Raw genomic sequence first — 14753 nt, 5'->3', positions numbered from 1 at the left:
CACCCTGGACAATTGTAGCAAAACATCCCTACTTTTATATTCCATCCCCCTTGCTATAAAGGCCAACATTCCATTACCTTCCTAATTAACTGCTGTACCTGTAGGTTGACTTTTTGTGATTCATGTACCAGGACACCCAGATCCCTCTGTACCTCAGAGTTCTGTAATCTCTTTCCATTTAAATAACGTGCTGCGTTTTTATTCTTCCTGCCAAAGTGGACAAGTTCATGTTTTCCCACAATATTCTCCATCTGCCAGATTTTTGTCCATTCACTTTAACTGTCTATATCTCTTCGCAAACTCTTTGTATCCATCCTACCTACTACTTACTTTCCTACCTATCTTTGTGTCATCAGCAAACTTGGCTATAATACAGTCAGTCCCGTTATCCAAGTCACTAATAGAGATCATAAATAGTTGAGGCCCCAGTGTTGATCCCTGTGACACTCCACTAGTTACAGTTTGCCCAACAGAAAATGACCCATTTATCCTGACTCTGTTTTCTGTTAGTTAGCCAGTCCTTTATCCTTTTTTAAAATTAATTCAAGCGAATTCCATGAGCTCTCATCTTGAATAGTAATCTTTTATGCAGAAATCCAAATACATAACATCTACTGGTTCCCCCTTATCTACCCTGCTTGCTACATCCTCAAAGAGCTAATAAATTTGTCAAACATGATTTCCCTTTCACAAAACCATGTTGACTCTGTCTGGTTGTATTATAATTTTCTAAATGTCCAGCTATCAACTCCTTAATAATGGATTCTAGCATTTTCACTTTGACGGATGTTGGCCTACAGATTCCTAATCTCTGTCTCCATCCTATCTTGAATCGAGACGTTACATCTGCAGTTTTCCTATCCACTGGGACCTTTCCAGAATCTAGGGAATTTTGCAACCACTATGTCTGCAGCCACTCCTTTGGAGACCCTCAAATGTCATGGGGAGATTCTCTCTTGAAAATGGTCATTGCCTGGCACTTATATAGCACGAATGTTACTTGCCACTTATCAACCCAAACCTGAACATTTGGACATGGACTGCTTCAGTATCTGAGGAGTCACAAATGGTGCTGAACATTGTGCAATCATCCGTGAACATCCCCACTTCTGACCTTATGATGGAAGGAAGGTCATTGATGAAGCAGCTGAAGATGGTTGGGCTGAGGACACTACCCTGAGGAACTCCTGCAGTGATGTCCTGCAACTGAAATGATTGACCTCCAACATACCTGCTAGGTATGACTCCAACCAGCGCAGAGTTTTCCCCCTGATTTCCATTGACTCCAGTTTTGCCAGAGCTCCTTGATGCCACACTTGGTCAAATGCAGCCTTGATGTCAAGGGCAGTCACTACCACCTCACTGCTGTTAGTACAACTGGACACTCAGACCTTGATGCTAACCCCTCATTGATGGTTGAAAATGGGTTGAGGGAGTTAAATTGTCAAAACTGGGAAGTGCAACCTCAGTACCTCACACTACACACCAATATTTTTCTAGCAGTGGATCTTGGGATGAGTGACAATTTTATAGTTAAGTAACATATATTGAAATTGAGTTCCCACAGTGCGATTGAGAATCTGACTGAAAATTTAATGGTTGATATGTGGATAACCTGGATTTGGAATTTATGCCAGTGGAAGGGAGGTGCTGGTTTCAGAAGTACCTTTTCCAGCACTTCTTGTGGGGCAAAAGGAATAGAATGGTCCCCAATCCGCATCATTCCCCCACTCGACCCTCACCCACCTGAAGCCCCCAGCCCCTCTCCACCCACCATAACTGCCCCTCCCCCACCACCATCGCGGGCCTCTCCCCTTCCCCCCCATCACCACCAAAGGCCCCTCCCACGCTCCTTTGTTAGTACCAAACAAAATATTGTTACACCAACATTTTATTCAGAATTCGCTGAATAAGGCTTTTCAAAACCTGCTTGTGTGTTTATGTGGCTCGATGGGTTCATACTTTTCAGCTCTGTGTAGAATGACGCAGAACAGGAGAAGGCTATTCAGCCCCTTGTTCCTGTGCTGGCTCTTTGAAAGAGCTACCCAATTTCATTTTGAAAGTTCCTATTATATAAACATATGTAAACACATAATGCTCCTTTCCTTTTATACCTTTCACAAAGAAGAGTAGTGGCTTTGGTAAGTAGGACCTGGTGAGTAAATTAGAAAAGTGTAATATTTTTAAACGAGTTGCTGTATTTGGATTTAACTGAGAAGCGGCAGGAATAAGGGAAATTTAGGGCCAAAATAAAAAAGTATTATAAATAATCCAAAGTAAAATAAAGTTAACATAAAGGAAGTAGAGTTAAGGCATGGCAGGGAAGCTCAGTCAATTGGAATGCGTGTCCTGTAATATGTGTGAAGTTATGGACATTACTGGTATCCTGGCTGACCACATGTGCAGGAAGTCCTGCCAGCTGCAGAAACTTCAGCTCCAGGTTTCAGAGCTCGAGCGGTGTCTGGAGTCACTGTGGCACATCCTCGATGCTGAGAGCTACGTGGATAGCATGTTCAGAGAGGTGGTCACACTGCAGCTTAAGGGCTTGGAGACAGAGAGAATGGTGACCACCAGGTAGTCCAAGGGTAGTAGGCAGGTAGTGCAGGAGTCCCTGGGGTCCCAGTCACAAATCAGTTTTCCATTTTGGAAGCTGGTGAGGAAGCTGATTCCTCAGAGGAGAACAGTCAGAGCCAGGTTTGTGGCAGCACGAGCGGCTCGGCTGTACAGGAGGGGAGGAAGAAGAAAGGAAGAGCTAGACAGGGGATTCACAGCTTAGGGGAACAGACAGGCGTCTCTGTGACCATCCTGGAGTCATGTCTATGGTATGTTGCCTCCCTGGTGCCAGGATCAAGGATGTCACAAAGTGGCTGCAGGACATTCTTCTGGGGGACGGTGATCAGCCAGAGGTTGTGGTCCACATTGGGACTAATGACTTAGGTAGGAAGGGGGTTGTGGTCCTGCAATCAGAATTTAGGGAGCTCTGTAGAAAATTAGCAAGCAGGACCTCTAATGTAGTAATCTCCGGATTGCTCCCACTGCCACATTCCAGTGAGTTCGGAAATAGGAGGATAAGGCAGATGAATGCGTGGCTGAAAAGATGGAGCAGGAGGGAGATTCCTGGGACACTGGGACTGGATCTGGGGGAGATGGCACCTGTACAAGCCGGATGGGTTGCAGCTGAACAGAGCTGGGACTGAGTTCCTTGCAAGGCATTTTGCTAGTGCTGTTGGAAGGGCTTCAAACTAACTCGGCCGGGAAAATATTAGAGAGGAATACCAGGGTACATAATACTGGGAGGGACAGATAATAAGTTAATAGATGAAGTCGGGGTGAGGGAGAAAGTAACAGAATCTAAATCAGGGTTATTGTGCATGTATGTGAATGCACGGAGTATAGTAAATAAGATTGGGGAGTTACAGATGCAGATTGCCATGTGGAAATACGATGTTGTGGCAATAACAGAGACCTGGCTCAAGGAAGGGCAGAACTGGGTGTTAAATATTCCTGGGTACAAGGTGTTCGGAAGAGATAGGAAAGGAGGAGCGGTGGTGGTATTGATTAAGGGAAGTGTTGCAGTGCTGGAGAAAGAGGATGTCTCAGAGGATTCAAGAACAGAATCAATTTGGCTAGAGTTGAGGATTGCTCAGTGTAGTCTATAGACCGCAAATAGTGAGAAGGATGTAGAAAGTAGGTAAGAAAGTAGGTTGTGAAGGGGACATTAGGAGGTTGTAGATGGATATAGATAGGTTGAGTGAGTGAGCAAAGATCTGGCAAATGGAGTTTAATGTGGGAAAATGTGAAGTTGTTCACTTTGGCAGGAAGAACAAAAAAGCAGAGAATTGCTTAAATGGAGAATGGCTGCATAATTCTGAGGTGCAGAGGGATCTGGGTGTTCTAGTACATGAGTCACAGCATGTATGCAGGTACAGCAAGTAATTAAGAAGGCTAATGGAATGCTATCCTTTATTATGAGAGGAATTGAACATAAAAGTAAGGATGTTATGTTTCAGTTATACAGAGCATTGATGAGACCACACCTCAGATACTGTGCGTAGTTTTGGTCTTCTTATTTAAGGAAGGATGTAAATGTATTGGAGGTGGTTCAGAGGAGGTTTACTAGATTGATACCTGGAATGAGTGGGTTGTCTTATGAGGAAAGGTTGGACAGACTGGGCTTGTTTCCGCTGGAGTTTTTAGAAGAATGAGGGGTGATTTGACTGAAGTTTACAAGATCCTGAACGGCCTTGACAAGGTGGATGTGGAAAGGATGTTTCCTCTTGTGGGTGAGTCCAGAACTAGGGGGCAGTGTTTTAAAATTAGGGGTTGCTCTTTTAGGACAGAGATGAGGAGAAATTTTTTCTCTCAGAGGGTTGTGTGACTTTGGAACTCTCTGCCTCAGAAGGTGGTGGAGGTGGGGTCACTGAATATTTTTAAGGCCGAGGCAGATAGATTATTGTTAGGCAAGGGAATCAAAAGTTATCGGGAATAAATGGGAATGTGGAAATCAAAACACAAGATGATCAGCCATGTTCTTATTGAATGTCAGAAAAGGCTAAGGGGCCGAATGGTCTACTCCTGTTTCTATTTCTTATGTTCTGTAAGGATAAATCTGCAGGGTAATTACAGGGAGATGCAGGCACTGTAGAGCAGTTATAATGGGGGACTTTAATTACCCAAATGTAGACTGGGACAGTGGTAGTGTAAAGAGCGGAGAGGGGCAAAAGGTCCTAGATTGTGTTCAGGAGAATTTTCTACAGCAGTATGTGTCCAATCCAACAAGAATAGACACACTGTTAGCCCTGGTTCTTGGAAATGAGTTGGGCCAAGCAGATCAAGTGTCAGTGGGGGAACATTTAGGAGACAGTGAGCATTGTATTGTACATTTTAGGATGATGATAGAAAAGGATGATAGACAATCTAGAGTGAAAATAATTAACTGGATAAGAGCCGACTTCGATGGGGCAAGAAGGGAGCTGGGCCAGATAGACTGGAACAAAAGATTGGCAGGAAAAACTGTAGCTGAACAATGGGCTACCTTCAAAAAAAGAATGGGTTCAGGCACAGTCAAGGTATATTCCATTGAAAGGGAAAGGTAGGGAAAACAAATCCAGAGCTCCCTGGATGAAAAAGGAGATTGAAACTAAGATAAAGAAGAAAAAGTGGGCATGGAGTCAGATAGAAAATACAATTGAAAACCAAGAGGAGTACAGAAGGTTCGGGTGGGGGGAAGCATATTAGAGAAGCAAAGAGGGATTATGAGAAAAGACTGGCAGCCAACATAAAGGGGAATCCCAAAGTCTTCTATAGGTATATAAATAGTAAAAGGAGGAGTAGGGCCTATTAAGACCTAAAAGAGAATTTACACATGGATGAAGGGGCCATGGCTGAGGTATTAAATGAATACTTTGCATCCGTCTTTACCAAGGAGGTAGATACTACCCAGGTCACGGTGACAGATGAGGAAACTCTGTCGCTAGAAGGGTTCAAATTGATAAAGAGGATGTGTTGAATAAGCTGTCGGTACTTAAAATTGACAACGCACTGGGACTGGATGAGATGCATCTAAGGATATTGAAGGAAGCGAGAATAGAAATTGCAGGGGCACTGGCCATAATCTTTCAGTCTCCCCCAGACTCGGGTGGTACCAGAGGACTGGAGAATTGCAAACATTGCATCCTTGTTCAAAAAAGGCTGTAAGGATAAGCCCAGCAATTACAGACCAGTCAGTTTAACTTCAGTGGTGGGCAAGATTCTAGAAACAATTATTCAGGATTAGTAGTCACATGAAAAAATATGGGTTGATCAGGAAGAGCCAACATAGATTTCTAAAGGGGAAATCATGTTTAACTAGCTTGCTGGAGATTTTTGAAGAGGTAACAGAAAAGGTCGATGAGGGTAATGTTGTTGATGTGGTGTACATGGACTTTGAAAAGGCATTTGACACAGTGACACACAATGGACTTGAGAGAAAAGTTATTGTTCATGGAATAAAAGAGACAGTAACAATGAGGATACAAAATTGGCTGAAAAATAGGAAGCAGAGAGTAATGGTCAATGGATTTTTCGGACTGGAGGAAGGTTTGTAATGGAGTTCCCCAGGGGTCGGTATTGGGACCCTTGCTTTTCCTGATATATATTAATAATCTAGATCTTGGTGTGCAGGGGTACAACTTCTAAGTTTGCGGTTGATACGAAGCTTGGGAGAGTTGTGAACTACGAGGACAGTGTGGAATTTCAAGAGGACATAGACAAGTTGGTGTAGTGGGCAGATAGGTGGAGATGAAATTCAATGTGGAGAAGTGTGAGGTGATACATTTTGGTAGGAAGAACATGGACAGACAATATAAAATAAGGGTGGAATTTTGAAGGGAGTGCAGGAGCAGACAGACTTGGGTGTGTATGTGCATAGATCATTGAAGGTGGCAGGACAGGTGGAGAGAGCAGTTAATAAAGCATATAACGTCCTGGGCTTTATTAATAGGGGCATGGAGTACAAGAGCAGGGAGGTAATGCTGAATTTATATAAGACACACGTTAGACCTCAGCTGGGACATTGTGTACAGTTTTGGGCACCATATTTTAGGAAGGATGTGAACACATTGGAGAGAGTGCAGAAGAGGTTTACAAGAATGGTTCCGGGGATGAGAAACTTCAGCTATGAGGATAGATTGGAGAGGTTGGGACTGTTCTCCTTGGAGAAGAGAAGGCTAAGAGGAGATTTGAAAGAGATCAAGAGGGGTCTGGACAGAGTAGATAGGGAGAAACTGTTCCCACTCGTAAAAGGATCAAGGACGAGGGGGAACAGATTTTAAGTGATTTGCAAAAAAAGCGAATGTGATGTGGGAAAACACTTTTTCACATAGCAAGTGGTTCAAGTCTAGAATGCATTGCCTGGAAGTGTGGTGGAGGCAGGTTCAATTGAGGTATTCAAGAGGGTATTGTTTCTATTCAAATAATCATCCAATGTGCAGGGGTTCGGGGAAAAGGTAGGGCAATGGCACTAGGTCATAATGCTTATTTGGAGAGCCGGTGCAGACACGATGGGCCGAATGGCTTCCTTCTGTGCTGTTAAAATTCTGTGATTCTGCGACATATGAACATATGAATTAGGAGCAGGAATAGGACACTCAGCCCCTTGAGCCTGCTCTGATATTTAATAAGATCACAGCTGATCTCATTGTAACCTCAACTACACATTCCCACCTAACCCAATAACCTTTCACCCCCTTGCTTATCAAGATTCCATCTACATCTGCCTTAAAAATGTTCAAAGACTCTGCTTCCACTGCCTTTTGAGGAAGAGTTCCAAAGACTCACGACCCTCAGAAAAAATATTTCTCCTCATCTCTTTCTTAAATGAGTGACCCCTTATTTTAAATCAGTACCCCTAATTCTAGATTCTCCCACAAGAGGAATTATCCTTTCCACATCCACCCTGACAAGACCCCTCAGGATCTTAAAGGTTTCAATCAAGCTGCCTCTTACTCTTCTAAATTCCAGTGGACTGAATTCTATTGAATCTGCTTCCACCATTTCAGGCAGCGTGTTCCAGATCACAACAACTTTATCCCCTTCTAGTTCTTAGTTTGTATCCTCCAGTTACCAACTCTTCTGTCAATGGCACCACTTCATCCTTATTTGTTTTATCAAAACCCTTCACAGTTTTAAACTTCACTGTTACACCTCCCCTTAATATTCTCTCCTCGAAGGAGAACAATCCCAACTCCTCCAGTCACTCCACATAACTGAAGTCCCTCTTCCCTGGTACATCTCCTTTACACCCTCTCCAAGGCCTTGACGTCCTTCCTAAAGTCTGGAGTCCTAGAGCCTGGAACTGGACACATTAGTCCAGCTGCCTGGGGCCTAACCAGTGAGTTTACAGGCTTCATGTAAGGTCATTTTTTTCTATAATTTAATGTAATATGATGCACCGATGTTTAGTTGTTCCTTTTCAGAATGATGGAACGAAACAGCATGTCTGATAAACACATATCTTCGATGTCATTTCTGCTGAAGCTATGTTGTTCTGTCTGATTATGAAAAGCAAAATCCCTAAAATAAAGGTGACAATAACCCAGTTCAGGTAAATTTCTCCAAACCCTTGATCTCCTTCCTTAAGTGTGGTGCCCAGAATTGAACCCAATCCTTCAACTCGAACCTAACCAATGTTTGTAAAAGTTCAGCATCACTTCCTTACTTCTGTACTCTAAACATCTATTTATAAAGCTAAGGTCCCGTATGCTTTTTTAACATCCTAACTTGTCCTGTCAACTTCCAACATTTGTTTAGACACCTCCAGCTCTCTCTGCTTCTGCAGCCTTGTTTAAACTTGTTTATATTGTCTCTCGTTGTTCTTCTAACCAAAATGCATCGCTTCACAATTGTCTGAGTTAAATTGCATCCACCATTTCACCAGGTGTCTGTCTGTCCTCTTCATCGTTTATTACATTGCTGAGTTTTGAGTCATCTGCAGACTTTGAAATTATGCTGGCTATTCAAGTCCAAGTCATTAATATACATCAAAAAGAGCAGTGGTCCTTCTACTGACCATTGGAAACACCCTTGTACAATTCCCTCCAGTCTGAAAAACATTTCACCATTACTCTTTGCTTTCTGTCTCTTAGTCAATACCATGTCCCTATAATCTCATAGGCTTCAATTTTTCAAACAAGTTTATTATGTGGTACTTTATGAAATGCCTTTTGACAGTCTATATACACATCAATCTGCATTTACCCTCTTCAACCCTCAGAGAATTAGTCAAGAAATAAATTGTACTGACTTTCATTTATTAGCCCAGATTTTTCCAAGTGTCAATTAACTTTGTTCTGGATTACTGTCTCGAAAACTTTCCTGGCCATCAATGTTAGCTGACTAGCCTGCAATTGCTAGTTTATCATTTTCCCCTTTTCAAACAAGGGTGTAACATTCCCAATCCTCCAAATATTTAAAGGTGCAGGATGAACAATGTCACTGACTCAAAGACAGGATCAATACAACATACAATCAGTCTGTATTAAGGCCCAATTTTAACTGATTTAAAACTCCTATACTATTAAAATCGGGCATCAATCCGACCCCCTGCCCCTCCACCACCTCCACCCCCCCAACCCCTCAACCCCCAGGGTCCTCTTACCAGCTCTCCACATAGATGAATGCTCAGTGGCGACTACAACTGATGGTATGGCCCTCTCTTTCTCCCTCTCTTGATCTCGTTCTGAGCTCTGTGTACCAGTTATTTTGCTGATAGGAGTGACTCCCCCTGAAGCAGAGAATGAACAGGAAACTCATGCTTCAACAAAAGGAAGAAATAGAATATCCAAAATCTTAATTTAATGGGAAAATTTTCCCTAGATATTAGAGAATTTATTGTAACCAATCAGCAAACTCTGTCCACTTACACTCTCGCTTCCCCCTGCCCACCTGGTCTCTTCCTTTTATTCTCTCCCCCACCCCTCAGCCTCTCTCTCTCCCCCCAAGCCTCTCTCTCTCTCTCCTTCTCCACCCCAGTCACACAACTCTCTCCCTCCCCCAGTCTCTCCCTCTCCCCTCATCTCTCTCTCTCCTTCTCCCCCAGTCTCTCTCTCTCTCTCCTGCCCCACAGTCTCTCTCTCTTCCCGCCAGTCTCTCTCTCTCTCTCTCCTGCCCCCCAGTCTCTCTCTCTTCCCGCCAGTCTCTCTCTCTCTCCTGTCCCCCAGTCTCTCTCTTTCTCTTGCCCCCCAGTCTCTCTCTCTCGCCCCCCAGTCTCTCTCTCTCGCCCCCCAGTCTCTCTCTCTCGCCCCCCAGTCTCTCTCTCTCTCTCTCTCTTCCTGCCAGTCTCTCTCTCTCTCTCTTGCCCCCCCAGTCTCTCTCTCTCTTCCCGCCCGTCTCTCTCTCTCTCCTCCCCCAGTCTCTTCTCTCTCTCCCTCTCTACCCTGGTCACACACACTTTCTCTCTCTCTGTCTCCCACTCTTTTTCTCTCTCTCTGTATTGAGTGATAAATGTTGAGAGTATTTGGTTACCGGGTGAATGTGCTGTCCTGCGGTAGGGCTGAGTGGGGAATTGTGCAGTTTCTCCTGGGATGTATGTGAAGCGGTTAATAGTCTGATTGCTGTTCCCTGTGGGAGTCTGCACCAGGACTGGGAGATGGGGAACCTGAGACAGGCTGAGGATTTCTGGAAAACAATAACATATTTTTATTATTTTTAAACTTACATTTGATATAAGCAGAATAGATCTGACTTTAAAGCATATTGTCCCCGTGGGAGAATGCTGTCCCCGTGGGAACGCGCTGTCCCCGTGGGAACGCGCTGTCCCCGTGGGAACGCGCTGACCCCGTGGGAACACGCTGTCCTAACCCCCTTCCCCGGGAACACGCTGTCCCTGTGGGAACACGCTGTCCTAACCCCCTTCCTCGGGAACACGCTGTCCCCGTGGGAACGCGCTGCCCCCCTGGGAATACGCTGCCCCCGTGGGAACACGCTGTCCCCGTGGGAACACGCTGTCTCCGTGGGAACACACTGCCCTACCCCGGGAACACTCCCCATGGGAACACACTGTCCCTGTGGTAACACACTGTCCCTGTGGTAACACACTGTCCCTATGGGAACACACTGTCCCTATGGGAACACACTGTCCCTATGGGAACACACTGTCCCTATGGGAACACACTGTCCTAACCCCCTTCCCTGGGAACACTCGACTTGGGAACACGCTGCCCCCTGGAAACACGCTGCCACCTGTGAACATGCTACTCCCCTTGGGAACACGCTACAGCTGCTTGTGTTGAAGATTGAAACCGCAGTAACAGATGGTTTCTCCTTTCACTGGGACTGGAAATTGCAAAAGAGAACACACTCTCATTCAGAGTCATTCCTGGGGAGCTGTAAAATTTAAGGATAGAGGAATGGTGGCAGGATGCATGGATAGAAATATTTGTAAACAACGTCCTGCATCAACCCTGCACCAAAAGCAAATTCCTCCCAATGATGTTCTTAGAGTAAAGGAAGCATTTGAAATTAATTTAACTATTTCAAAATTTACACCAAGCAGTGGTGGTATTATTGACAAATGTTACATTCTCTAAAATGACGTGTAGCTTATGCTGCAGGAATGTTCTTGTCTTCACATTAACACAGGTTTAATTATGAAATGTGGGAGTAACTCATGCTGGTTATTATTGGAGCACTTACCTCGGGGGTTGGTACAATAGCCCAGAGTGAGTGCGTGCTCGCGAGGGGACAGGCCCCGAATCAAGTCGGCTCGATGTGCCATAGCGGCTGTAGCAGAGTGATGCATCTGCTGCGAGGTGATGTAATCGTTCAGAATGGTTTGTCTATTCTCCATGGCCGCAGCCTCAGGGCCGCCTCGCAGCAGGAACGGGCTGTAGGGGTGAGGGTAACCGGGGGCAGCACTCAGGTGTCTAGGAAGGCAGTAAGCAGCTGGAAACAATGTGAGAATAAACAGTCGCTCAGAAGCTCAGATGTCAGCTACAAGTTGTTGAATTTTCAACTTTCAGAAAACCATTAGGTCTTTGAGCATTCAAAACTGTCACCTATGCAATCATCAGTGGGCGTGTGTGTGTGTGTATGTGGGTCATACAGGCGTGGGCAGGTGAGGGAAAGTGTGGTCAGGTGTGTGTCAGTGTCGACAAGTGTGTTCAGGTGTGTGTAGGCATTGACAGGTGTGGGAAGGTGTCAACAGGCGTGGGCAGATGTAGACAGGTATGTGTAGGTGTGTTCAGGTGTGTTTAGGTGTGGACAAGTGTGTGTAGGTATGTGAAGCTGTGTGCAGGTGTGGACAGGTTTGTGTAGATGTGGACAGGCGTTTGTAGGTGTTGACAGGTGTGGAAAGGTGTCTGCAGGTGTGGATAGGTATGTGTAGACATGGGCAGGTATGTGTACGTGGGACAGGTGTGAACAGGTTAGTGTAGATGTGAACAGGTACGTGTAGATGCCGATAGGTGTGTGTAGATGTCAACAATTGTGTTTGTTGCGTGTAGACATGGACAGGTGCGGGCGTGTGGGGGCAGGTGTGTGCATGTGGGGGCAGGTGTGGGGGCAGGTGTGGGCGTGTGGGGGCAGTGTGGGGACAGGTGCGGGCGTGTGGGGACAGGTGCGGGCGTGTGGGGGCAGTGTGGGGACAGGTGCGGGCGTGTGGGGGCAGTGTGGGGACAGGTGCGGGCGTGTGGGGGCAGTGTGGGGACAGGTGCGGGCGTGTGGGGGCAGGTGCGGGCGTGTGGGGACAGGTGCGGGCGTGTGGGGACAGGTGCGGGCGTGTGGGGACAGGTGCGGGCGTGTGGGGACAGGTGCGGGCGTGTGGGGACAGGTGCGGGCGTGTGGGGACAGGTGCGGGCGTGTGGGGACAGGTGCGGGCGTGTGGGGACAGTGTGGGGACAGGTGCGGGCGTGTGGGGGCAGTGTGGGGACAGGTGTGGGGACAGGTGTATGTGTGGGGACAGGTGCGGGCGTGTGGGGGCAGTGTGGGGACAGGTGTGGGGACAGGTGTGGGGACAGGTGTGGGTGTGTAGGGACAGGTGCGGGCGTGTGGGGGCAGTGTGGGGACAGGTGTGGGCGTGTGGGGACAGGTGCGGGCGTGTGGGGGCAGGTGTGTGCATGTGGGGGCAGGTGTGGGCGTGTGGGGGCAGTGTGGGGACAGGTGTGGGCGTGTGGGGACAGGTGTGGGCGTGTGGGGACAGGTGTGGGGACAGGTGCGGGCGTGTGGGGACAGGTGCGGGCGTGTGGGGACAGGTGCGGGCGTGTGGGGGCAGGTGCGGGCGTGTGGGGGCAGGTGCGGGCGTGTGGGGGCAGGTGCGGGCGTGTGGGGACAGGTGCGGGCGTGTGGGGGCAGTGTGGGGATAGGTGCGGGCGTGTGGGGGCAGTGTGGGGACTGGTGTGGGGACAGGTGTGGGTGTGTGGGGACAGGTGCGGGCGTGTGGGGGAAGGTGTGGGGGCAGGTGTGGGCATGTGGGGGAAGGTGTGGGGACAGGTGCGGGCGTGTGGGGGAAGGTGTGGGGACAGGTGCGGGCGTGTGGGGACAGGTGCGGGCGTGTGGGGACAGGTGCGGGCGTGTGGGGACAGGTGTGGGCGTGTGGGGGCAGTGTGGGGACAGGTGTGGGGACAGGTGTGGGGACAGGTGCGGGGACAGGTGCGGGGACAGGTGCGGGCGTGTGGGGACAGGTGCGGGCGTGTGGGGACAGGTACGGGCGTGTGGGGGCAGGTGCGGGCGTGTGGGGGCAGGTGCGGGCGTGTGGGGACAGGTGCGGGCGTGTGGGGACAGGTGCGGGCGTGTGGGGACAGGTACGGGCTTGTGGGGACAGGTGCGGGCGTGTGGGGACAGGTACGGGCGTGTGGGGACAGGTACGGGCGTGTGGGGACAGGTGCGGGCGTGTGGGGGCAGTGTGGGGACAGGTGTGGGGACAGGTGTGGGCTTGTGGGGACAGGTGCGGGCGTGTGGGGACAGGTGTGGGCGTGTGGGGACAGGTGTGGGGACAGGTGCGGGCGTGTGGGGACAGGTGTGGGGACAGGTGCGGGCGTGTGGGGACAGGTGTGGGGACAGGTGCGGGCGTGTGGGGACAGGTGTGGGGACAGGTGCGGGCGTGTGGGGACAGGTGTGGGGACAGGTATGGGGACAGGTGCGGGCGTGTGGGGACAGGTGTGGGGGCAGGTGCGGGCAGGTGGGGACAGGTGTGGGGGCAGGTGCGGGCGGGTGGGGACAGGTGTGGGGACAGGTGTGGGCGTGTGGGGACAGGTGTGGGCGTGTGGGGACAGGTGTGGGGACAGGTGCGGGCAGGTGCGGGCGTGTGGGGGCAGGTGCGGGCGTGTGGGGGCAGGTGCGGGCGTGTGGGGGCAGGTGCGGGCGTGTGGGGGCAGGTGCGGGCGTGTGGGGGCAGGTGCGGGCGTGTGGGGGCAGGTGCGGGCGTGTGGGGGCAGGTGCGGGCGTGTGGGGACAGGTGTGGGGGCAGGTGCGGGCTTGTGGGGGCAGGTGCGGGCGTGTGGGGACAGGTGTGGGGGCAGGTGCGGGCGTGTGGGGACAGGTGTGGGCGTGTGGGGACAGGTGTGGGGACAGGTGTGGGCGTGTGGGGGAAGGTGTGGGGGTAGGTGCAGGCGTGTGGGGACAGGTGTGGGGACAGGTGCGGGCGTGTGGGGACAGGTGTGGGCGTGTGGGGACAGGTGTGGGCGTGTGGGGACAGGTGTGGGGACAGGTGCGGGCGTGTGGGGGCAGGTGCGGGCGTGTGGGGACAGGTGTGGGGGCAGGTGCGGGCTTGTGGGGGCAGGTGCGGGCGTGTGGGGACAGGTGTGGGGGCAGGTGCGGGCGTGTGGGGACAGGTGTGGGCATGTGGGGGAAGGTGTGGGGGCAGGTGCAGGCGTGTGGGGACAGGTGCGGGCGTGTGGGGGCAGGTGTGGGGACAGGTGCGGGCGTGTGGGGGAAGGTGTGGGGGCAGGTGCTGGCGTGTGGGGACAGGTGCGGGTGTGTGGGGGCAGGTGTGGGCATGTGGGGGGCAGGTGCGGGCGTGTGGGGGCAGGTGTGGGCGTGTGGGGATAGGTGCGGGCGTGTGGGGGCAGGTGTGGAGACAGGTGCGGGTGTGTGGGGGCAGGTGTGGGCATGTATGTGCAGGCGTGGACATGTATGTGCAGGTGTGACATTAGTGTGTGTGTGTCATGTTTGAGTAGCTACTTTGTGTGCGCACACATGGGTCACTAGTAAAAGAGCTCCCTTGATTCAATAGAGGCTCAGGACTCTGAGTAACATGTTGTGATAAATAACCCTCATTT

General features: G+C 49.7%; 1 protein-coding gene across 11 annotated transcripts in view; it reads right to left on the bottom strand.

Moving 5' to 3' along the window:
* Nucleotides 1–14753, bottom strand: part of ncor2 (nuclear receptor corepressor 2) — a 501645-nt gene that overhangs the window by 79464 nt on the left and 407428 nt on the right. For 10 of the 11 annotated variants that reach the window (XM_041202112.1, XM_041202119.1, XM_041202114.1 and 7 more), the window contains 3 exons: nucleotides 11173–11421; nucleotides 10003–10155; nucleotides 9137–9262 (listed from right to left, as the gene is read on the bottom strand). In XM_041202112.1, the coding sequence (XP_041058046.1) occupies nucleotides 9137–9262; nucleotides 10003–10155; nucleotides 11173–11421 (528 nt within the window). The remainder of the gene's footprint in view (nucleotides 1–9136; nucleotides 9263–10002; nucleotides 10156–11172; nucleotides 11422–14753) is intronic. The other variant, XM_041202116.1, reaches the window with a different exon arrangement.

The sequence above is a fragment of the Carcharodon carcharias genome, chromosome 13 (genome assembly GCF_017639515.1).
Source record: "Carcharodon carcharias isolate sCarCar2 chromosome 13, sCarCar2.pri, whole genome shotgun sequence".
In the NCBI taxonomy this organism is placed as follows: Eukaryota; Metazoa; Chordata; class Chondrichthyes; order Lamniformes; family Lamnidae; genus Carcharodon; species Carcharodon carcharias.
Note: the sequence above shows the minus strand (reverse complement) of the source record. Positions and strands in the feature narration are given on the sequence as shown.